Genomic DNA, 22,445 nt, shown 5'->3' with positions numbered 1-22,445 from the left:
GGGTTACTAGGAGTCGGAATAGACTCAGTGGCAATGAGTTTGGGTTTTTTGTTTGTTTTGTTTTTCACCCAGTTTGGAGGACATATTCTGGGGCTACTTTTCAGCAGGTCATAGGTTTTATACCAAATCAAAACCAAGCCCATTGCTATCGAGTCCATTCCGACTCCTAGCAACCCTATAGGACTGAGCAGAACTGCCCCCATAGGGTTTCCAAGGCTGTAATCTTTACAGAAACAGACTGTCACATCTTTTTTCCACGGAGTGGCCGGTGGTTCAAACCGCTGACCTTTTCGGAGGGTTAGAGCTACTCTTTCTCCCTACTGATTTATTCATGTGCCCCCAAGGACTCCACTCACGCTACTCTGTCTGATTTTTGTTTTTTCCCCCTGGCAGGTCCAGCTACCACCACCCCACAGGGTCAGTGCAGCTCTAACCTGGGGCCACAATAATCCCAGGATATCTCCAAGGCAACCTATCAGTGAGAAGACAGCAAGGGGCACTGGATGGGGCCCAGGGTTGGCAGGCAGAAGTGAAAGCATTAAAACTAACTAGGCTGTGGGGTGGGTACCTCCCTCTGCATGATGCCCCTGGCTCAGCTTCCCGTTTCCCTAGCACAAGGTTTGTTGTGTCTCCCTTCCCAATCCCTGCCAGACCCTTCACCACCCCCTGCCCCTTTCCCAGCTTCCACTTCCGGTTTCTTCTCCGGGACCACAGTCCTTACTCAGAATCTGGACTGGAATGTGGAAGGAACACGGAAGAGGGAATAAAGGACCACCCTTTCAGTTATAAAATCCTTTCTCTAGGCCCTATTGAGTGTGCCCAAGCCGTCGGTGTCAAGTTTCATGTGTGAGGGTGGAGTACTGTTTGTCCTCTGATTAATGAAGCGAGGAAACTGAGGCAGAAACCAAATCCTGTGTCCCGGAGACGGCTGGAGAAACAAGGTGGTTCCCAAAACTCCCTCTCCTTAACACCGCCACAACCGATCCTCTGGGAGATTTGAGGACCTCCCCTCTCAGCCTACTCCGTAGACCCAAGAGTCCCACCCACCCTCCTGTTCCCTCCCCAGGTTCAGGGCGGGGCCGGTCGGTGAGTCAGCCGCTCCCAGATTCAGCCCTGGAAGGGACAGAGCTGAAGGAGCTGGGGTCGGGGTATGCTGGGCTGGTAGGGAGACCTTGTCTGGAGCAAGTGGGTCTGATAGGGCTTGTGTCGCACTGAAGGGACAGCCCTAGGTCCAGAGGAAAGACTCCCCTTCTGTAAGACCCGCCTTCCCTGGCCCCGGCCCCTCCCAGTTCCCCCAGCGACGGCCGCTTCCTGGTCGCCGTCTCAACCATGGCTGAAGAACAACCGCAGGTCGAATTGTTCGTGAAGGTAAGAAAACTCTCCCTCCTTGGCTACCCTCTGAATTTCTGGAAGCCAACTTTCTCACCTTCCCCCAGCTCCAACCTTAACTCTCCAACCCCTTCCCTCCCGACCCCTACGGCCAGCCCCACAGGCAGTCTTTAAGGGGGGGTTGCGAGAGGGAAAGACAATTGACTTGTGAGCAGGTAAGGAGAGTTCTAGGCTTGACGCTGAAAAGTTTGTAAAAGTGCAAGTTTCCCGCAGCCTAAGGGAGAGGAATGTAGAGAAAACGGAGAGTTCCTGGGAGTTGAAAGATTTACTAGGGCTGGGGGGGGTGGAGTCGAGCTGGTGGAAGGGCTGGGAGAGAAAGGGGCGGCGGAAGTCCAACAGGGTTTGGGAGGGACACTGATTAGGACATGTGGCCCTAAGAGAAGTTCAGAGGTTGGGGGCGAGGGGTGTAGTGGGTGAGACTTGGAGGAGAGGTTGGGGGTAGGGGAGCAAGGTTACAAGGAAGAGGGTATGTTGTGGTAGGCTTGGGGGTGGGAGGAAGTAAATTGGGAAGAATTGTGGGATGGAAGGAAAGAGAGAGGAAAGTGGGAGCAAGATCAATAAGCAGCGCTGGAAGGACGATGGGATGGTAGCACATATCCCGGGATTTGGGGAAGCATGAGAGTGGGAGGCGGCAAGAAGATGGGAGTTTAGCTGTAGCTACAACAAGGATATGTGGGGAAAGAGATCAGAGGGAGGAGGGGAGCTGAGGTACGGTGTTTAAAAGATTGGGGGTTAGAACCAGGAGAAAAAGCCTTGCCCCTGTCTCTCCCCTCTCTGTGGGTGTGGATGAGGAGAGGTGGTCTCATGGCATTTGGGTATCAAACTGCAGGCAGCAGCCTTTTCAATTTCTGCCCTGCTGGCTCAGAGGCTGGAGGCCACTCCCCTCCCACCCACATTGCTTGCCTTTCCCGGTCCCTGGACCTCCACTCCTTGCCCCTCCCTCTTTTCCTTTGGCCTCCTCTCCTCCTCTGTGTCTCCCTGTCTGAGCATTCTCTCACCCTTCCCTTTCCTGCCTCCTGTCTCTCCACTTTTCCCCTTTTGTTCATCTTGTCTTTGTGTGTTCCTACCTATCTTTCCCTCTCCTTTTATGCTTGGGTTCCTCAGGCAGCCATTCCCTCTCCCTGTGCCCAGTGAAGTCAAGGTGGACTGGGTCCATCCCCTTAGGTGCGGTCCCCACCTCACTCTCACACTCGCCTCAGGGGCTATTTTTACTCCTGGGTGAGGCTATGCCACAGAGGTCCTGGCCCTGTGTGTTGTGAGGAGGATTAACTGGAGCCAGAGGACTGACTCCTCATGCTAGAAGACCCCAGCAAGGTCAGTGGGATAAGGGAGGTGGCCTTAGCTACCCAGGCCGAGGCCTCACAGATCCCTGCCCCCACTTCCTTGCCAGGAAGGAAGCTGCTGAGGCCTGAGACACAGAGATGAATCACCCTCAGCATAGGGGGAGGTGTGTGTCCCTTGGGGGATGATGTCACCACTTGCCAATTAGAGAGCAGCCCCCCTCTGCAAGGCCCTTCATATCTCTAGGGGGGAGGCTCAGGACCCCTTGATTGCCCAGAAACAGCTTGGGTGGAGGTTTAAAGAACCAGAACTCTAGCTTCCAAACCCCACTCTGCCTCAGGTCCTGCCCTCAGGTCCTAATCCATTCAGGAATTGGGACTCTGGGCCTCTAGCTGCAACTATGGCCTCACCAAAGTCCCACACCCCTTCCCTCTCTGGGGTCCAAGTTCTCCAAGACCCATTCCCTCTGCCTACCTCCTGCCTGTCCTCAACTCTGAGGAGCCAGAAGCCTGTCTTTCCAGAAAATTTCCCCTTTGACCCGCTCGAGGATGGAAAACTGAGTTTTGGGGGGAGCTTTTAGTAGTAAGATGGTGTGTGTGTCATGACTAGGCAGAAAACAGCTGGGTCTGGGAGCAGGAGATGCACAGAATGGTCTGGGGAAGGGGATGGGGTGCACCAGGCCTAACCTTGGGGTGGGGGTTGCTTTTCAGGCTGGCAGTGATGGGGCCAAGATTGGGAACTGCCCCTTCTCCCAGAGACTGTTCATGGTGCTCTGGCTCAAGGGAGTCACCTTCAACGTCACCACTGTTGACACCAAGAGGTGGGCCCACTTCTGTTCCTTTAAACACCCCTCGCATACACACGTGCACACACAAATACTCACCCACCCGAGTCCTTCCGTCTAGAACCTTTTTCCCCTCTACCCAGAGCCCCTTTATCTTCCCAAGTCCCTCCATCTCCCCTTTCTGGTTCTCCCTGCCCCCTTTTCCTGTCCTAATGCCTAGCCTCTTCCTCCAGGCGGACCGAGACAGTGCAGAAGCTGTGCCCAGGAGGGCAGCTCCCATTCCTGCTGTATGGCACCGAAGTGCACACAGACACCAACAAGATCGAGGAATTTCTGGAGGCAGTGCTGTGCCCTCCCAGGTATAGGGGCACTCAGGAAGGGGAGGGGGGAGCTGGAAAATTCTGGAAAAGAGAGAGGTTGAAGAAATCAAAGACAGAGATGGTGGTGGGGCTAAGGCAGGGGAGCTGAGGCTCCTCCCAGGAAGGTATCTTACGCTGTTTCTCCCATTGGCTCTCAGGTACCCCAAGCTGGCAGCTCAGAACCCTGAGTCCAACACAGCTGGGCTGGATGTATTTGCCAAGTTTTCTGCCTACATCAAGAATTCAAACCCAGCACTCAATGACAGTGAGTCTTGTGGGTAGGAGGCCTGGGTCCTAAGATGAATGGGGGAGATCCAGAGGGTTGTGAGGCAGTAGGGTCACCTAGAAGTTCAGATATCAAGATAATCAGGGAGATGGAACAGATGTTGGCAAACCTCTTCCCCCCTTTTATTTTTGCTTAACCCTTATATTTCCCTGCATTCTCACTGGCCATGACTTTTAAACCTCTCTCATTTGTTTCCTAGCCTCTTGTGCCCCACTGGGGGACATTAATTGGCTGCTGGACTGCTTTTTGGCAGAATAGGGTTGTGCTTAAGAACAATGACTCTAGATCCAGATTACCTGAGTCCAAATCCAACTAGTTGTGTGATCTTGGGCAAGTCATTTAACCTTCTGTAAATCCATTTCTGGAACTATAAAATGAAGATAATAGCTTGTTCATAGGTTGCTGTGAGAATTAAATGAGTTTTTATTTGTAAAATGCTTAGAGTGACTTAGAAAACTAACTACATCAGTGTTAGTTATTATTTTGGGCTGACCTCACCATTATTATCCACCCCCCATGGACCTTCTTGGACTGGCTAGGGAGGGCTTATTCCCAGTGTTGTAATCAATTCTTCTCTTGCAAGATCTGGAGAAGGGGCTCCTGAAAGCCCTGAAGGTTTTGGACAATTACTTGATATCCCCCCTCCCAGAAGAAGTGGATGAGACCAGTGCTGAGGATGAGGGCATCTCTCAGAGGAAGTTTCTGGATGGCAATGAGCTTACGCTGGCTGACTGCAACCTGTTGCCGAAGCTCCATATTGTGCAGGTGGGTACTCAATGGGACGAGAGGATGGTTCTTTAAGGAACTCCCACATGGGCTTTCCATGACAACCGCTCCAAAGGTGGCTGCTTTTTAGGGTGGTTTACAAAGATTGCCACCAGTAGCAGACCCCACCCAGTCCTTGGCAGTCACTGCTGCCAAAACCACTGCTTTGAGAGGATTACTTTCTATGATATAAGCTGTGGGTGCAAACAGGCTGTCCAAAAGTAATACATCTCAGTATTACTTTCAAGAATGCTTTTCCTGCCTCTGTATCACTGCCAAATCCCTAAATCAGACAGAGCAGGCTTTACCTCCCTTTATAGCTTCAGTCTCTACTTCCTGTTGTGGAAGATGAAAACTGCTAGTTCCCATGTTTCTGTCATAGGCTCGAAGCTATGGTTTAGTTTTTGAAACATGGGCCCAATGTCAGTCTGCCACACAACTATGTATTGAACATCTGCTATGTACTAGGCATTGAAGGATACAAAGATCTGTGATGATTGGTCCTTGCCTGCAAAGTGTTTGAAATCTAGCTAAGATAAAACATTCAATTAAAAGTTAATAGTACATGATTCAAAGCCAAATAAAAAATAGAGACAAAAAATCACTGGAAATTCAAGAGGAGAGTTTTATGGCATGTGAACCATAACTCAAAAAAACAATCAAGAGAAGAAAAGTGGCACCATGGAATAGGGTGGTCTGGAAAGGAGCTGGCTATAAATGGCTAGGGTTTCAGTAAGTGGAGAGGAAGAGTGAAGACACTGGAAGGCAGTGAGGAGTTCAGAAAGAGGATTGAAGAAGATGATTCATGTGGGAGATTACAATCAATAGCAGAGAAGTCAGATGGTGGAGGTTCTTGAACCACTGGACAAGAAGGCTGGATTTTGTCATGTAGGCTGTGGGAGAAGGGGAAGACCACCAGCATGACAGCCAGTGTGGCTACCCAGGGCTAACATGTTGGTCCCTCTCTTCTCTCCACCACTAGGTTGTATGTAAGAAGTACCGGGGATTCTCCATCCCGGAGCAGTTACGGGGAGTGCATCGGTACTTGCGCAATGCATATGCTCGGGAAGAATTCGCCTCCACTTGTCCAGATGATGAGGAGATTGAGCTGGCCTACGAGCAAGTGGCCAAAGCCCTCAAATAAGCCTCTCTTGGGGCTCCCTTGCCTCCCTCCATTTTCTCCACAAAGGCCCTCGGTGGTTTCCACATGGCTATCCAATGGACAGACACACTCCGAAATGGCCAGTGAGCAGGGAATCCTGGAGCATTTGTGCAGGCTGGCTAGGGGGATGAGGGAAAAGGATGGGAGGCCTGGGCGAAATTTTTATTGTACGGAAGGGTGGGTAGGACAACGTATTTCAGTAATAAAATACAGAATGAAAATTTAGTGGTGTTATTACACAAAGGAGGCTTGAAGTGATATGGAATGAGGGGTGGGTCAATGACTTTGCGCTCAAGACCAAAGCCAGGTGGGACTGCCATTTTTAGTGTGAGCTCGAAAGCAGGATTCTGCCCCATCCAGCCATCGCAGCTCGGTGGTCCATGCCGCGTTTGCAGCCTCGCCGCCAGGACCGGCTAGAGCTGGGTGGGCCCGGGCTGCGCTCGTGGGGCGGGGCCCGAGTCCTGCGAAGGGGGGTGCAGTTGGAAGGGGGGTGCAGTTGTGGGGCGGGGCCGAGTCCTGCGAAGGGGGTGCAGTTCGAGTGGAATGGGCTCGGCCTAGCAGGGCGGAATGGGCGTGGCCTCGGGGAGCCCCGCCCTGTCCCGCTTAGACAATGCCCGGGAGCCGCCAGACCGTCGCGCCCCCGCCGGATCATAGTACATCAGCTCGCTTACCCTAGGACCCCCCCACCACCACCACCAAAAGCCAGAGCTTCTAATTCTCAAGGCTTGAAGACTAAGGCTCTCATCTCCACCAACTCTGCCCCCGGGAGGGAGGGACCCGAGCCGAGATCGCAGCACGGCAGGAGTGGGGGTGGCCGTTGGAGGTGAGTCTCGGGTGAGGGGTGTCTTCTGGACCGTGTGGGGACCAGAGTTTGGTTCTTGGGGGTGCTGGCCCCATGGCTGCACCAGACGGAGAGTGCAGGGGACCAGCATTTGTATGCGGAGCTTGGCGGGTGGACTTTGGGGAAGATGGACCGGGGAACCGGCCCTAGGAACTTGGAGTGGCGCCCGCTCCCCTGAACCACGCCCCCCTCCCCCGTTTCCCCGCCCCGCATTTCGTTTTCGACCTCTCCCAGTCCCTGGGGGCTCGGTCTGGTTTATACTGGGTCGCGCTAGGGGCAGAGTGACCGGCCAGGGTGGAGAGAAGATGTTTAACTCCTTACACGCTAATCCCTCCTTCCCGGTCCCTCTCTCCCTTCCTTGCTCGGGGATCCGGGACTTCCATTCCCCGGGCCCTGACTCTCCCTAGCTGTCTCCTCCGGTCCCATAACCCCTGTCCATAACCCCTGTGAGTCCCTTGCCGGACTTCAGGTCCCTCCAGCCGCGAGCAGCTGAGGGTTAAGGGGGCGGGGCCGCTGCATTTTTGGACAGTGAGCGCATCCTAGTGGCTGCCAAGAGGGGCGCCCGACAGAAACCTCACGAAGCCCCTGGGCAGGGACAACAGGTGTTTTGGAGATTAGGGATCCCAGTCCTGTTCGTGGGACTTCCCCTAAAGCAGCAGACTCGCCAGGGTGCGAGGTGGAGGGGGTTCGCCAAAAGGAGGAGGTCTAGAATGGGTGGAGCTAGTGGGAGGGCCGCCCGGAGATGGCAAGAAGACCTGGGCGTTCTTAACCACCACCCATGCCCTTCTCTGCATGTTTCTTTCTCTGCTTCCCCCCTTTCTGTCTCTTCTCCCAGACAGGTGAAGTAAAAAGAGAAAACTAAGCAATCAGTGCTGCCAGAGGAGGCGTTTGTGTGGATGGGATGGGGACGCCGGGGGAGGGGCTGGGCCGCTGCTCCCATGCCCTGATCCGGGGGGTCCCGGAGAGCCTCGGGTCGGGGGAGGGTTCAGGGGCTGGTCTCCCGGCGCTGGACCTGGCCAAAGCTCAGAGGGAGCACGGAGTGCTGGGGGGTAAACTGAGACAGCGACTGGGACTACAGCTGCTAGAACTGTCTCCTGAGGAGTCGCTGCCGCTGGGACCGCTGCTTGGTGACACGGCCGTGATCCAAGGGGACACAGCTTTAATCACGAGGCCCTGGAGCCCCGCCCGCAGGCCAGAGGTGAGCGCCAGGGCTCGGATGGGAGGAAAGAGGACAAGGGCGGGAGGAGCTAGAACCCTAGGCTTTAGGGAAGAAATGGGGGAGGGCGGTGTCTCTCAGCCTCGCGCCCTCCTCGTCTCCTGCCCCAAGGTCGATGGAGTCCGCAAAGCCCTGCAGGACCTGGGACTCCGAATTGTGGAGATGGGGGACGAGAACGCGACACTGGATGGCACCGATGTTCTCTTCACCGGTGAGGCGGGGTGCTAGCACACCCAGGTTCTGTCACAGGGAAGCAAAGTGAGAGACTGGGCCGTCTCAGGCCTTGTTTCCAACTCTCTATCACCCTCACCTCAAACCTCCCTGGCGCAGGCCGGGAATTTTTCGTAGGTCTCTCCAAATGGACCAATCACCGAGGAGCTGAGATCGTGGCGGACACGTTCCGGGTGAGGAGCTGACCCAGCCTTGGACGGGGGAGAGGACCCACGGAGGATGGGGAGCCTGAGAGCAGCCTTTGTTTGAGGTCATCTCTTCACCCCTCCCGCGCCCCTAAATGCCTCCCTTTATTCTCCCTAGGACTTCGCCGTCTCCACAGTGCCGGTCTCGGGTTTTTCCCACCTGCGCGGCCTCTGTGGCATGGGGGGACCCCGCACTGTAGTGGCTGGCAGCAGCGACTCTGCCCAAAAGGCTGTCAGGGTGAGGAGGGCGGGGCTGGGATGGGGCGTGGCTCTGGGGCGGGGAGGTGAGGAGCTAGGAAGGCCTAGATAATTAGACCCAGCCTTGCCCTCACGGAACTGTCCACCTGGTGGGAAAGAACTCCCGAATAAACAATAAATTACAATAGCGGAAGATGGCGCCGGGAGGCCACGGAATACGGGCGCTGTGAATCGGAATCGACGGCAACGGGTTTGGTTTTTTTGGATTTCTGGAGTTTCAGGAAATGCCCCAAAGGTAGCATCTAAGATGTGACTTGAAGGATGGGTGGGACAGACAGGTGCAGGCTGGAGAAGGGGAGAAAAGGGACGGTTGCAAGTGGAAAGAACTGCATGTGAATTCGAGGTGGTTGTTGTGTGCCCGTCAACTCGATTCCAATTCATAGTGATCCTATAGGACAGAGTAGAACTGCCCCATGGGGTTTCCTAGGCTATAATCTTTATGAGAGCCGCTGGTGGGTTCGAACCCCAGTCCTTTCAGTTAGCAGCCCAACACTTTAACCATTGCACCACCAGGGCTTCTTGAATTTGAGGTAGAAGTTAGCAAATGTAACTAAAGTGCTTAGCACAGTGCCTGGCAATAGTAAGTGCTATGTTCTTAAGTGTCATTATTATTCCACAGATGTAACTGTCCCCAGCCCTTAGTGGTGGTCAGGCAAACAGAGTCAGGTGCAGAGAGGTTCTGAGATTTGAAAGCTTCCTCTTTCCTCTCCACCCATCTCTCCTCCAGGCAATGGCAGTGCTGACTGATCACCCCTATGCCTCCCTGACCCTCCCAGACGATGCAGCTGCTGACTGTCTCTTTCTGCGTCCTGGGTTACCTGGTGCATCCCCTTTCCTCCTGCACCGTGGAGGTGGGGACCTGCCCAACAGCCAGGAGGTAAGGGAGAGCAGGGTCCCCACTGGCACCACTAGCAAGCAGGAAGGAGCCACAGGCCTTCCTGGTGGGAGGACAGAGGGTGGGGTGCCTTCTCTAAAAGCCTGGGTGGGGCCACTATGAGCTGACTGGAAGTAGGGCCTGGCTCTGGCCTCAGAATCTTACCTTCCCCCAACTGTGCCCTCCTTGCAGGCACTACAGAAGCTCACAGATGTCACCCTGGTACCTGTGTCCTGCTCAGAACTGGAGAAGGCAGGCGCTGGGCTCAGCTCCCTCTGCCTGGTGCTCAGCACACGCCCCCACAGCTGAGGCCTGGCCCTGGGTCCTGGCTGGCTAGGGGTAGGGCAGCGGAGGGAATAGAAGGAGAGGAGGGTTAGGTACAGGATGGTGAGTAGGTAGTAGTGGGGAGAGGCCTCAAGATGGGGGGAGGGCATAGTGCGGGAAAAAAGATAGGGACCACTGGGTGAGCGCTCTCCCCCAGAACCAATAAAACAGAACTGACCTTTTAGACTGGGCTGTGGCTGCTGTCTTCCTGGGCCAGAGGGACAGGGGCAGGGCTGAAACCTGAGGTTGGGATCAGGGCTGGGAAGGAGGCCTCTCATTAAACAAACCCTCGTTAAGTACTTACTCACTGCCCAGCCCTATCATAGGTGCTTGGGTGCAAGATGGACAAGAGAGAATTTCTATTGTGGAGCGTGTCCAGAGCAGAGAAGGGACAGTGTGGGTGGATCACTCTGGATTTATCTAAATGTCAGATGATTCAGAGAAGGGTAGATTACCAGCTCACCCCGATGTGAGAGAGAGGAAGAAATGATGCATCCAAGGACATTCGTTTTCATTCACTCATGTACTGAGGCATGGCAGTAATATAAAAAAGGGTCAGTCCCCCTGAAGTCAGGGAACTCAGTTGTAAACTGAAATACAGGTTGTAATGGAAAAATTCCCAGGTGGCTGTTGCTATGAGCAAAATAAGGGGGCTCCCTCAGGCATCAGAGTGTATGCAGAGATAGGGCAAGGAAGGTCAGAAAAGGCTTCCCAAAAAATGTTACACTTGAACTGAGTCCTGAAGATGAATAAGAATTAGGCAATTAGTGGAAAGGAGGGGAAAGCGTACTCCAGGAAGAAGGGACTGCATAGGCAAAGGCACATTTGGGAGCTGAGGAGAATTTCACTAAGGCTGGCATGTTGTATGCATGCAGAGTAGTGACAGGGATGAGCCTGGAGAGTGGACAGTCCTGTAGCACCTTGTACCCAAAGCCAAGGACCATGGGCTCAGAGCTAAAGGCTAAGGAGAGAAATACTGTAGTTCTGGAATAAGGGCTGTCAGGAGCACTTTAGCATTTGGGGAAGATCTCTGGCTACAGGGAGGTGGACATGAGCAGGTGTGAGGTGGGGCTATGGACAATGCAGGCAGGAAATGAGAATACATTCAGGCAGCAATGCTGGGCATGGAGAAGGGTGTGGATTTGACAGTGATAAGACAGAAACAGAGAGGATTTGGCAGCTCACTGTGTGAGGGTGAGAGGGGAAAGAGATCTGCATGACTCCCAGTTTCTGGCTTGGGCAACTGGGTTGACCAAGACAGAATCCAGAGGATTGAGTGGGTGGCTTGGGAAATGACATTGAGTTGGAATTTGGATATGCTGTGTGTAAGATGCCTGGGGCCAGCCAGGCAGGGATGTCCCTGGGACAGTTTTGGAAATTCCAGATTTGAGAAGTGAGCTGGAGAGAGATCTGGGTGTCATTGCAGGAGTGAGGGCTGAATGCCTGGCTGTGAATGAGAGCTTCTCAGAAGACAGAGAAGAGGAAGAAAGAAAAGGACAAACCTATAATGGTTAGGAATGCTATGGGTGTGGGGAACGTGGACGAGGAGTCCAGAAGGAAGTCACCAGTAGCAAATGAAAAGTTTAAAAAAGGCAGTAGTCAAAGGCCAATCAGATGAATGCTAAACAATTTTTACTGGGTGTGGCCATTAGGACATCACTGGCACGTTATGGAGAGCAGATGAGCAGTTTCAGCAGATGAGCAGTAGGAGGGAGAATGAAGAAGAAAATAGAAGAAGCAGGTGTAGGACACTGGTTCACAAAGCTTGACTGTGAAGGGAAGGGAAGAGATAGGGCAACTATCTGAGAGTTGTTGATGTCTTAAGATGGGGAGGCAGGGCTTGATTGGGTTTAGCAGTTGGGAGAGGGCGCCAGTGATGAAGGAGAGATGGGAGTAACTGAAGGAGACAGATCAGTGGCAGAGATAGCCTGGAATCCACTCAGTCTAGTGTTCATTTCTTTCCCATGGTGCCTTCCTTTTCCAGATGAGGGGGGGACGAGACCTATGGAGAGCTATGAGCCTCAGATTGTGAGATCTGGAGTAAGGGTTTCCCTTCAGACAACAACTGCATAGATGGTGGAGGCATCAGCAGGGACTGCGGGGGACAGCCGGCGGGGGCTTCTGAGGGCCATCTGGTCCAAATCCGCATAGAGCAGGCTCTGAAGGGTGGGGAGGAATGCAGGATGGAACCCGCAGTCTGATTCTCTTGGGGATAGAGGCCTCTTTCCCAGCCCACTTCCCGCAGGGATTCTGACCGGCTCCCCTCCATCTCCACACCCTTACCGGCTCCTGGTCCGGGTCTCCTGGGAGTTTGGGCTCCTCTTTCATTATTGGCCTCTGCGGCTCGGCTTTCACGGCTTTGACGAGTGGAGCTATGTGGGGGGAACAGAGCTGAGGGATGGAGAGAGGATGACCAACTTGTCTGCTCCCACCAAGGGCTAAGACTCAGGAACTGAGGGATGGGGGATGTGAGAGTAGAAAAATGGAGTGGAGTTAGTCTCACCAAATCTGGACAGTGGTCTAAGCTGGTGCGGGGGAGAGCGCCTGAAAGGAAAGTATACGAGTCTTCGAGAGCCACCAGTCTTTTCTTGCTTAGTCCCCTGGGCCACAGACCCCACCGTAGACAACTCAGCGACTTTCAGGCTTTGGCTCAAGAACAGCATAGACTCCACCCACACAGATAGCCCCGCCTACTCTGCGATCCTGTTCTCCTTCCCCTCTCCGCCCCCAATGTAGCTTTGCTCCGTTACCAGGACTCCACCCACCAGGCCTGTGGCCTCGCCCCCAGGTTCTGACCTCCCGCATTCTCCAAACCACACCCTAGGGCTCCAGATCTAGAGCGTTCGCCTGCTCGGGTTATGGCCCCGCCCCTCTCGCCTCTGGTCACGCCCCATTAAACCGTGCCCAGCTCCTCTGGCTCACCTGCGCAACCACCGGGCCACGCCCAGTGCTCCGAGTCCCAGCGCCAACCCGGCGCCTAACAGCGGGATCAGGAGCTGCGGGTACGTGGGCCCTGGGGGGAAGAGATGGGGGTACCGAGGTCACGATTGCAAAGACTGATGGCTCGCTCTCCCACTCAGGAGCCTCCAGCCAAGTCCCCTCTCCCACCCGAGGGTGTGTGTCCAAGTTAAGATCCCTTTTGCGGGCAGAACTCGACTTACTGTGGGGAGGCCTACAATCGGCCCCGTCCTCCAGCACATGAAGCAACGTACGGCTCTCATCCTCTTGGCGGCCCTTACAGAAAAAGGTGCCCGAATCTCCCGCGCTCAGGAGCAGCTCCAGCCGCCGGATGCCAGGGTCCAGGGCGCGTAGACGGCCTGCGAAGGGCTGGGCAGGTGGCACGGTGGGAGTTCCGCTCGCCGAGGCCCACAGGATCGGACGGCGTCCTTTGGACAAGCCTTTACAAGCTGGGAAGCTAGGTGCCCAGGCCCAGCGGATGGGGTGCGAGACTCCTACGCAGGAGAGATTCACCCGGTCCCCAGGGCGGCCCTCCAGGAAAGCTAGGAGAGCCCGGGGCGGTGGTTAGGGCAGTTACAGACGGCGAGACGATCCCCTTCCAAGTCTCCTCTCTCTAGGGCATCTTGTGTCTTCCCTGGTCCCCCTTCCAGGCGCCCTTACCCCTGCCTCTGTCTTTACTCGCGCATCCCCACTTCCCCAGACATCGCTTACCCCTCGGGTCCCCTTGAGTTCCTGAGAGCAGCAACAGCTGCAGAACCAGGGCCATGGTTGGGATGTGGTGGGGAGAGGGAACAGTGAATCAGCGGGTAAGACCGGAGGGAAGCGGGGAGCAGGGGGCTCAGATAAGAGCAGGGCGGGGCCAGCAGCTGCCCTAATGCCTTAAGAATGAGATCCTCGCAGGCCACCTCTCAGCCCTCAAACAGTGCTCACTTAAAATTCATCCTCTGGCCGTTTACACAAGCACTTTCACATACTTTAACTCCTTCAGTTTAGCGGTGTCCAGGAGCACCCACGAATTCTGGGGCCTGGCAAAGTTCAAGTACTGCCATTGCCATCTACTAACTGTATAATGTGGGCAAGTTTCTTAACGTCCTTGGGCCATTTATCTGTAAAGTGGAGATAATAGCACTTACTTCATAGGGTATTATTGTGAGGACTAAATAAATTAATATACGTAAAACGCCTAAAACAATGGCTAACACAGGTTACTTAAGTGCTTGCCATTATTATTACTAATAAACAACCAATTGCCACCCAGTTGATTCTGACTCAAGGTGATCCCATGTATGTCAGAGAACTGTGCTCCATAGGTTTTCGAAGGCTAATTTTTGAAAGTAGATTGCCAGGCCTTTCTTCCGAGGTGCCCCTGGGTAGACTGGAGCCTCCAGGAGATCAAGTTAGTTAACCTTTAGTTAACCACCCAAAAAACCAAAAACCAAACCCATTCCTGTTGAGTCGATTCTGACTCATAGCGACCCTATAGGACAGAGTAGAACTGCCCCATAGGGTTTCCAAGGAGTACCTGGTGGATTTGAACTGCCAACCTTTGGTTAGCAGCTGTAGCTCTTAACTACTATGCCATCACAGTTTAGTAAACCACCCAGGGACTCCATTATTACTATTCTTATTTTAGCTTTGCCTCATCTCCCAGCTGAGGTGCCCTGCCCAAGCTGGCATGCTTTGGTTGGGTAGGCGTGCTTTGGAGAAGGTGAACACATCCCACATCCAGGATTTCAGCGGCCCTCATTGATGTGAAGTGACTGAGGCCAGATCAACCCCAAGTGGAGTCAGGGCGAGGTCCCAAGAACCTTCAGGGAGCCTAAGGCAGTCACCCCTTAGCAGGCAGATCTCCTAGACCTGCAGCCGCAGCCCACGTTTCTGCCCCTATGAGGTCATAGAAATTCTCCCTAAAGTTACAAACCCCATTCCTTTATCCTGGGGCTGCAGAGAAGATCAAGTGGAGCAGAGTTAAGATTAATTCAACACCTCTCATCCTCAATTTTTACTTGCTGTTGCATGCCCCTCCAAGTGCCCTCCCGGGACCCAGCCAGGAACCAAATTTGGCAGCCAGCTTGAATCGCACCCCACTATCCACCTCCCAGGAACCAGTAGAAGCCACCATCGTGGCCACTGCAACATCACGGAGGCTTTTGGTGACGCTGCTTCAGAGGCACTCATCTCGGGGCCAGGAGGGGAATTGGCCTGAAACCAAGAATGAAAATGGAATTGACAAGTGTTTTCTCCCATTCCTCTCTCCCCCTCACCCACTTCAGGCCTGCTCAACCTCTCCCCACCCCTTATTTTCCCCTGGTGAGCTGTGTGTAAATGTAGAGGGAGGGGCTACCAGAGGCAGGGAAGGGAGGGGCCTTTGAGAATATAAATTCACAAAAGGCCACTCACCTCCCAGAGCCGGATTCCGGATTCCTGAAATACTACTGTCTTCTGCTGTGGCTGCTACCATTCTCAGGATCCTCACCATGAAAGGACTTCTGCTGCTCGCCCTGTCTACTCTGGTCTGCTGGGTCTCAGGTGAGCATCTGGGGGTACAAGGACCTGGTTCACCTGGCCAAGACTTTCACACCCTGCCCTACCTACTGCCCTACACTACCTGCTACTCAGGATCCCAAGCACCCCAGCCCCAACTGGCTCAGTGCTCCTAGGCTTCCAAGACCAGGCCTCCCTGCCGCAGTGTCCTTGCCCCACTTCTCAGGTACCCAGGTCTCCATCCTCAGACTCCTCTCCACCTCTAAGACCCACTCTTCTCACCTGCCATAGCTCCCAGCCCCAGTTCCCCACCCCAAGAAGCCCCTTTCTCAGAAACTCTGATATCCAGTTCCCCAGCCAGCCCCCTACTCCAGTACCCAACTCGCCAGGATCCAGCTCACTTGCCTTCTCTCCTCTCCTCTCTTGTGCTCATCAGGATATCCTCTCAGAAACCCAGGTGTCCACCCGCAGTCTCCTTTTGCTCCCCACCCTCCCACTTCCTCCATTTAGGGCTAGTAGGTACTCAGTCACTCAGCCGAGGACTTTCCTAGTCTTCCCTACTCCTCCCTGGGTCACATATCCCCCTTCCCTACGAGGGACACAAGCCCCCATATCCTCCTGAAGACTGAAGTGGCTTTCTGGATGATTCTTTTCCCAGGTAAGCTTTTAGAACCTCGCAGGGAACCAAAGAGACTTCGTGAACCTTCTGGGGCGGGGTGCCAGGGCAGGCTCACATCCAGAGTAGAATGGGCTTCACTGAAGTACATTCACAGGGCTCCTCCACCCTTGGACTGGATCCTTCCTTCCCCAAACTTTGCATGTCCAAACCTTGAAATAGCAGAGGCAGGCACTTTGGGGGCACCACCTTCTGCACCCACCCTTTCCATCTTGGTAAGGTGCTAGGATGGAATCTGATGATATGTTTCCCAGATGTTACTCTTTTCTGCTGGAGAGCTGCTGCAGTGAGAGGATCCCAGTCATGTGTGTTTCCTCTTCCCAAGCTCTTGGCAGCCCCAGGAGGTAAAGAGTAAGTTTCTAAAGCTGGCCACAGATGGCTTTTCCTCCAGTCTCAAGTTCCTAGACATTTTGCTGCCAGTGTTGTTACCCCCATGATTTTTATTTTTAATAATGTTTCCTCCCATTTCAAGTCTCCATCTGTGACCACTTCTGAAGTCCTTCATCTTCTCCCTTGCCTCCCCTCAGTCCTTCCTTGTGGTATCCCCACATTCCATTCATTCCCAATCTCGAGTTTGTGCTCTGCCCCTTTTGACTCATTCCCAAATGGCGTGGAGTGAAGTAAGGTATTTAGGGTGTGGGCCTTTCACAAAGCAACAACTCCGCCCGCGCCTGACCTCCACTTCGTACTTAAGCTGCATCGCTCACCTGCTCTGTCCTGACCAGACCAAATGAGTCCCAGTGCTTATGTGATTGGTACTTCTCCCTCCTTCCCCCCAGCTCAGCCACCCCTAGTGAGCTAGGCACCCCATCTTCTCAGCCCAACTTGTGTCTCCCCAGCTGACATCCACTGTCACTCCTGCTACAAGATCCCCTTGATAGGCTGTGTGGACCGGCAGTCCTGTCACCTGGAGCCAAACCAGCAATGCATGACAACAAAAGTGTACCTTGGTAACAGCCCCTTCTTCAGTGGGGACAAGGGGCAGGTGGGAGACTCCATGGACGGGACTGAGGCCCAACTAGGATTAAGGCTGAGATGGAACAGAGAATTAAAATGATGATATGTGGCCAAGGACTATTATGTGCCAAGCACTGTTCTAAGTCTTTACGTGGATTGTTCCAATTAATGTTCATAACCACCCTATGATGTGGGTGCTATTATTATACTGAGGAAACTGAGCCTCAGAAAGAGATAGTAACAGGCCCAAGACCTCACAACCAGCAAGTGATGGAACCAGAATTGAGAGTGGGGAGGGGTAAGGAAGTACAAGAGGAAGATTAGACTTAGGACAGATTAAGAAGAGGAGGGCCAAGGGCAGGGTTGGGAAGGAAGAAAGCCTGGGTAGATGCATAAGGTGGGGAGCGGGGACACAGGCCTGCCAGGTGCCCATCCCAGCTGACCCCCTGCCCACTCCTACCCCCAGGTAAAATGTGGCTTTACTCCAACCTGCGCTGTGGCACACCGCAAGAGCCCTGTCATGCGGCCTTCAACCAAACCAACCACAAGCTGGGCCTGACCTATAACACCACCTGCTGCAGAACGGACAACTGCAACAACCCAGCCCCCCGGCCCACCCCGGCCCTGGCGCTCATCTTCCTCACCTCCCTGGCTGGCCTTGGCCTCTGGCTGCTGCACTGAGACTCACTCACTCGGTGGCTGCCCCTCCTCCCACCTGCCTCAGCCTGAGCCTCTCTTCCTGTGTCTCCATTTCCCCTGGCTTCCCAGAATGGTCTCTCCCTGTCTCCCTTTGCTTTGTGAAGGTTTCCCGGTCCCTTCCTTTTTTTTTGTTAGACACTCCCCCAGAGTGGTCTCCCTGTCCTTCTCCCCACCCCTCCACTCTGCTTTTATCCAGTCCCTTCCCATTTCCCCTCTAGACCACTGCAGATCCTCCAGTGCCCCCTTGAAGGGCTCCCGCTTTTGTCTCCTGTGCCCTACCCTGCCCCACTAGGAGAGAGATTGGGATCTGGGCCTGAAATGGGGCTTCTATCCTGTCCCCCGAGTGAAGGCTCCCAGGAAGGACCAGATGACCTCACTGCATGGGACTGATTGCCCAACTCCTGGCTCCCCATATGTACCCCATCCTCATATTCACTTCTTCCCAGTTTGAGTAATAAATGTCTGTGTCTGATAAATTGTGCATTTATTGTTAGTAGGCCTAACTGTCAGGCACCCTCCCATAAAATAACCCAATCCGCATTACAATATTCTCATTCCCTGTTGCTCACACAAGAATCCTTCAGGGAATTTCCCCAGGGGAAGCTGAGCTGGGGTGGCAGGAGGAACAGGTTTGCACGCCTCCCTCTTCCCTTCCAGTGCATGGGGGAGACACACAGGCCCCAGTGTTTGGAGAAACAATCGTCCCAAATTTAGGCCACACCTCTGTAGTGCTGCCAAGAAGGAGGTACAGGCAGGCCTTCAGCTCCCCAGAAAAGGTAGGAGAGTTGGATGGAGATGGGGTCCAGGACTCTCTTCCCAGGCCTCAGTCCCTCAGGTTAGAGCCATGAGGCCACTCCTGGCCTGGTTACTAAGTGGGACACCAAGCAACTGTCCTATCACAGTGTTTACATTTCCTTTCTCAATTCAAAATAGTCCTACTGGGAGCCAGTTGTAAATAAGAGGGAGAAGGGATACAAACACAGACAACCAGGCTCATGGAGTCCTGATGATCCTACTCAGAGCTCAGAGCCTGCTCCCTCAGTGATTCTTCTTTGCTAAGGAACATTGTCCCTAGTAACAGGATCGAGGAGTAACTTAGGGCAGATTTGCCATTGTCATTTGGGGTTTAATTGGTGCATGCACCCTTGTAATAAAGTCCATTGAGGTTTGGTAACCCCCAAACTAGAACCTGGATGCCTCCATACTAACACTTCAGCCCTCCCATCAACAACAACAACAACAACAAAAAAAAACCCATTGCTGTTGAGTCAATTCCACTCATACTGACCCTATACGACAGAGTAGAACTGCCCCATAGGGTTTCCAAGTAGCGGCTGGTGGATTCAAACTGCCAGCCTTTTGGTTAGCAGTCAAGCTCTTGACCACTGTGCCACCAGGGCTCCACCTATCAACAAAAACCAAAAACCAAACCTGTTGCCTTCGAGTTGATTCGACTTATAGTGACCCTGTAAAGGTAGATGGAATTTTCCAATCAGCTGTAGAGTGGTTAATAGATTTTAATGGCTTACGGAGGAGCGTTTGTCTTCTCATCTTCGATGTCCAGACCTCCCTTGCTCCCTCACTCCCTTCCCTACCACTACCTTCTCCACAGCCCTGGCAAGAGCCAGGCCAGAGCAGTGGCTGCTGCAGTCAGGATGGATGCTGGGACCACAGTGCTTGCCACGGCGCTGTTGCATAGGTCTCCGAGGCAACAGTCCCTATGGGTTGTATAAGTCACATCTCCCACCATCTCGGTTTCCACTTGATTGCAATGACGCTCCTCCATGCAGGCCGGACGATGACGAATCACGGTCACTGAGGCTGAGGGAGAGAATGAGACGGGAGTGTTGGATCCCGGCTTGAGGGTTTGCTTTCTGGGGCACAGCAGTTGTGATTTCTGGGAGCCCAAAGGGATTCTCTGCCCCCTCCAAAAACACCTCCATGGAACCAAGTCATCAAAATTAATACTGACATTGTGACCCTCCTGATACGACGCACTGAGAAGGATGCAACATCACTTCTGTGGCATTCCCACCAAAAAATTCATGACCTCAATTTAATTATGAGAAAATATCACATACACCCAAACTGAGAGACATTCTATAAAATAATTAATGCAACACCCTTCAAAAGTGTCAGGGTCATGAAAGACAAAGAAAGACTGAGAACTCTCACAGATTGGAGGAGACTAAGAAGACATGATAACTAAATTCAACATGGGATCCTGGACCAGAAAAAAGACATTAGTGGAACAATTGGCTAAATAGAATAATATCAGTTAGTAGTATTGTACCAATGTTATTTTCTGGTTTTAATAATTGTACTATGATTACGAAGTCCCTGGGTAATGCAAACGGTTGACACGCTTGGCTGCTAACCAAAAGAATGGAGGTTTGAGTCAACCCAGAGGCGTGGTACTCTACGTCCAAAAAAATCAGTCACTGAAAAACTTGTGGAACATAGTCTACTCTGACATTCATGGGATTGCCATGAGTTGTAATTGACTTCATGGCAACCAGTTTGGTTTGGTTTTGGTGGCACAGTGGTTAAGCACTCAGCTGCTAACTGAAAGGTCAGTGGTTTGAACCCACCAGTCTCTCCTCAGGAGAAAGATGTGGTAGTCTGCTTCTGTAAGATTACAGCCTAGGAAACCCTATGGGGCAGTTCTACTCTGTCATGTGGGGTTGCTATGAGTCAGAATCAACTCAATGGCACCCAACAACATAATTATATAAGCTGATAATATTACGGGAAGAAGATTGAAGGATATATAGAAACTAGGTACTATTTTTGCAATTTTCTGTACATCTAAAATTATTTCAAAATAAAACATTAAAACATACATACCTCCCTGGTCCCTAGCTAATGCCTGAAAGTTGAAGTTTGGTTTAATATTTTGGTTCCTGCCTTTAAGAGACAGAGCTTTTTCAGTCATTTATATATGAGTGACTACGCCTATGAGATTCTTTCTGGAGAGGAAAGAGGAGGGAGGTGAAGCACAAGGACCCTGGGCTTTTGAGGGGCTCAGTGCCAGGAGCCAGAAGGGGCTACAGACTGCTCTACTCTGACAGCTTCACCATCTGTCCAGAGCCAGACTGAGCCTGAAAGATTTGGAAGCCAGAAAGATTGGAAGGAAATGGGGGCTGGAGGCAGGAAAGGGCTAGGGAAGAGGGAGAAACAGGACTCACGGTTCCCAGAAAGTTTCATCTGTCCAGAGCCTGAGTGGGGTCTGCGCTCCAGGAAGCCACAGCGTTCGCCCGCCCTCGCCACAGGTGGTCACCATCTCTTTGCAGGAGCTGCCAGGGCCTCTGCAGTCAAAGCACCACATGCAGTTTCCTGGCAGGAGAGAGGAGGGGCTGGATGGGGACACTTGGGACCTCAAGGGAGCCGGCTGGCAGAGGAGAGGACAGGCTGGATGAGAGGTGCCTGGCTTTCTCCTTACCCAAGACAGCCCCCAGCAGGGTGCCCAGCAGGATCCCGACTAGTTGGGGGTTCATTGTGTCTGCCTATGTCTGTAGTGCCTCTCCCTCCCACCCATCCGCCGCCCTGGCTCTGTTCTGGCAGCCTTATATCCCCCTTGCCTTAGGCTTTATAGAGCAATAAAATATAAAAAGGGGAGGGAAGAGTTGTGTTTCAGCTCACAGGCTGGGCACGGGGGTGGGGGGGCCTCAATAGGGACAGACAGGGAGGGGCCCCCACAGGACAAAGAGCTTTCAGCAACATATGGAGCCCCCAAAATCCTCCATTCTCAGCAGCCGTTCTAAAACTTTGACCCAAGAACCCCTAACCCATGAACCCGTTGCCATCAAGTCGATTCTGACTCATGGCGATCCCATGTGTGGCAGAGTAGAGCTGTGCTCCATAAGGTTTTCTTGGCTATAATCCCTGTGGAAGCAGATGACCAGGCTTTTCTTCCGAGGTGCCACTGGATGGGTTTAAACCGTCAACCTTTAGGTTAGCAGCCGAAGCGCAAACCATTTGCTACCTAGGGACCTCCAAGGATCCCTAGGAGTTCCTAAAACTCTTTTGAAGGATCCTTGAGTGTCTTCCTTTTCCCACTGCATATCTGTGTGAGGCCGGATTTTCTTCATATACTTCACCAAAACATCATATCCCAACAGATTGAATACAGAATCAGATATTAAAAACGCAGCCATCTTTTGTTAATCCTGACATTAAATAGATTTGTAAAAATGTAAAGTAATGCCACTCTTCTCACTATGTTGTTGGGAAATAATAGTTATTTGTCATGAAAATATGTTAACTTGTAATAGGTTTATTATTTTTATCTTTAAATGAGTTTATAAATAACTAAATTTTTTCTGTTTTAATTTCTAATATAGTAAATACTGATATAACCCACATAAAGCAAAGCTCTGTGAACTCTTTCATGGTTTTTAAGAGTGTAAAGAGGTCCTAAGACAAAAAAAAAAATTATGTGTGTATCATTTTCTGAGACCTAAAACTTTTTTGAAAACTACTGCTGTACAGATACCTGTGTCTCCCCTCGTCCCACCCCTCCCCTTCCCTGTTTTAATCTTCCTGCACATTCCTGCCCTGATTTTCTAGAAGCAGCTTGTCTCTCCTCTCCAAACTCTTAAGTTCCAGTCTTCCAGATTCTATCACAACATCCCCCTCCCCCAAATCCTCCTAGAGTATCCTATCCTCCTAGAGTATACACATTTTCCTTCCCAGTCCTTCCGACCACCAAACCTC

General features: G+C 52.6%; 5 protein-coding genes across 6 annotated transcripts; 3 read left to right on the top strand and 2 right to left on the bottom strand.

The window, feature by feature from the left end:
• The first annotated feature begins 1,234 nt into the window (after positions 1 to 1,234).
• On the top strand, positions 1,235 to 6,260 carry CLIC1 (chloride intracellular channel 1). The gene is made up of 6 exons (XM_004390756.2): positions 1,235 to 1,368; positions 3,381 to 3,490; positions 3,688 to 3,813; positions 3,972 to 4,078; positions 4,683 to 4,864; positions 5,847 to 6,260. The coding sequence occupies exons 1-6, from the start codon at positions 1,330 to 1,332 to the stop codon at positions 6,006 to 6,008; spliced, it is 726 nt and encodes a 241-aa protein (XP_004390813.1). The 5' UTR covers positions 1,235 to 1,329; the 3' UTR covers positions 6,009 to 6,260.
• Positions 6,261 to 6,622: 362 nt separating this feature from the next.
• Positions 6,623 to 10,142, top strand: DDAH2 (DDAH family member 2, ADMA-independent). 2 transcript variants are annotated; one of them, XM_004390755.2, is made up of 7 exons: positions 6,623 to 6,849; positions 7,703 to 8,065; positions 8,195 to 8,294; positions 8,414 to 8,487; positions 8,618 to 8,737; positions 9,485 to 9,634; positions 9,824 to 10,142. In XM_004390755.2, exons 2-7 carry the CDS (start codon positions 7,769 to 7,771, stop codon positions 9,938 to 9,940), a joined length of 858 nt encoding a protein of 285 aa, XP_004390812.1. In that variant the 5' UTR covers positions 6,623 to 6,849; positions 7,703 to 7,768; the 3' UTR covers positions 9,941 to 10,142. The 2 variants fall into 2 exon arrangements, with proteins under 2 accessions (XP_004390812.1, XP_012415292.1); XM_012559838.1 differs by lacking the exon at positions 6,623 to 6,849 and having other exon boundaries at positions 7,125 to 8,065.
• Positions 10,143 to 10,237: 95 nt separating this feature from the next.
• On the bottom strand, positions 10,238 to 13,680 carry MPIG6B (megakaryocyte and platelet inhibitory receptor G6b). Its single transcript, XM_023725561.1, has 6 exons — positions 13,625 to 13,680; positions 13,117 to 13,455; positions 12,878 to 12,968; positions 12,459 to 12,499; positions 12,239 to 12,327; positions 10,238 to 12,114 (listed from the first exon to the last, which is right to left on the bottom strand). The coding sequence occupies exons 1-6, from the start codon at positions 13,677 to 13,679 to the stop codon at positions 12,010 to 12,012; spliced, it is 720 nt and encodes a 239-aa protein (XP_023581329.1). The 5' UTR covers position 13,680; the 3' UTR covers positions 10,238 to 12,009.
• A 1,710-nt stretch (positions 13,681 to 15,390) lies between these two features.
• Positions 15,391 to 17,711, top strand: LY6G6C (lymphocyte antigen 6 family member G6C). The gene is made up of 3 exons (XM_004390752.1): positions 15,391 to 15,442; positions 16,913 to 17,023; positions 17,497 to 17,711. The coding sequence occupies exons 1-3, from the start codon at positions 15,391 to 15,393 to the stop codon at positions 17,709 to 17,711; spliced, it is 378 nt and encodes a 125-aa protein (XP_004390809.1).
• Positions 17,712 to 19,326: 1,615 nt separating this feature from the next.
• Positions 19,327 to 21,226, bottom strand: LY6G6D (lymphocyte antigen 6 family member G6D). Its single transcript, XM_023725567.1, is given in 4 exon segments — positions 19,327 to 19,550; positions 20,918 to 20,996; positions 20,998 to 21,065; positions 21,172 to 21,226. Coding segments are annotated over 4 exon segments (426 nt in total).
• Positions 21,227 to 22,445: the final 1,219 nt, after the last annotated feature.

This window comes from Trichechus manatus, unplaced genomic scaffold, assembly GCF_000243295.1.
Source record: "Trichechus manatus latirostris isolate Lorelei unplaced genomic scaffold, TriManLat1.0 scaffold00327, whole genome shotgun sequence".
NCBI lineage: Eukaryota > Metazoa > Chordata > Mammalia > Sirenia > Trichechidae > Trichechus > Trichechus manatus.
The sequence above is the reverse complement of the archived record's forward strand: the minus strand, read 5'-3'. Positions and strand labels throughout refer to the sequence as shown.

Bases quoted from the DNA above. Each gene is read 5' to 3' on its own strand.
- LY6G6C (XM_004390752.1), top strand. From the start codon at position 15,391: ATGAAAGGACTTCTGCTGCTCGCCCTGTCTACTCTGGTCTGCTGGGTC. The intron at 15,443-16,912 runs GTGAGCATCTGG...GTGTCTCCCCAG, and splicing joins TCTGGTCTGCTGGGTCTCAG to CTGACATCCACTGTCACTCC. The intron at 17,024-17,496 runs GTAACAGCCCCT...TCCTACCCCCAG, and splicing joins GACAACAAAAGTGTACCTTG to GTAAAATGTGGCTTTACTCC.
- DDAH2 (XM_004390755.2), top strand. From the start codon at position 7,769: ATGGGGACGCCGGGGGAGGGGCTGGGCCGCTGCTCCCATGCCCTGATC. The intron at 8,066-8,194 runs GTGAGCGCCAGG...TCCTGCCCCAAG, and splicing joins GCCCCGCCCGCAGGCCAGAG to GTCGATGGAGTCCGCAAAGC. The intron at 8,295-8,413 runs GTGAGGCGGGGT...TCCCTGGCGCAG, and splicing joins CACCGATGTTCTCTTCACCG to GCCGGGAATTTTTCGTAGGT.
- MPIG6B (XM_023725561.1), bottom strand. From the start codon at position 13,679: ATGGCCCTGGTTCTGCAGCTGTTGCTGCTCTCAGGAACTCAAGGGGAC. The intron at 13,456-13,624 runs GTAAGCGATGTC...GGGCTCTCCTAG, and splicing joins AACTCAAGGGGACCCGAGGG to CTTTCCTGGAGGGCCGCCCT. The intron at 12,328-12,458 runs GTGAGACTAACT...CCCCCCACATAG, and splicing joins TAGACCACTGTCCAGATTTG to CTCCACTCGTCAAAGCCGTG.
- CLIC1 (XM_004390756.2), top strand. From the start codon at position 1,330: ATGGCTGAAGAACAACCGCAGGTCGAATTGTTCGTGAAG. The intron at 1,369-3,380 runs GTAAGAAAACTC...GTTGCTTTTCAG, and splicing joins AGGTCGAATTGTTCGTGAAG to GCTGGCAGTGATGGGGCCAA. The intron at 3,491-3,687 runs GTGGGCCCACTT...CTCTTCCTCCAG, and splicing joins ACCACTGTTGACACCAAGAG to GCGGACCGAGACAGTGCAGA.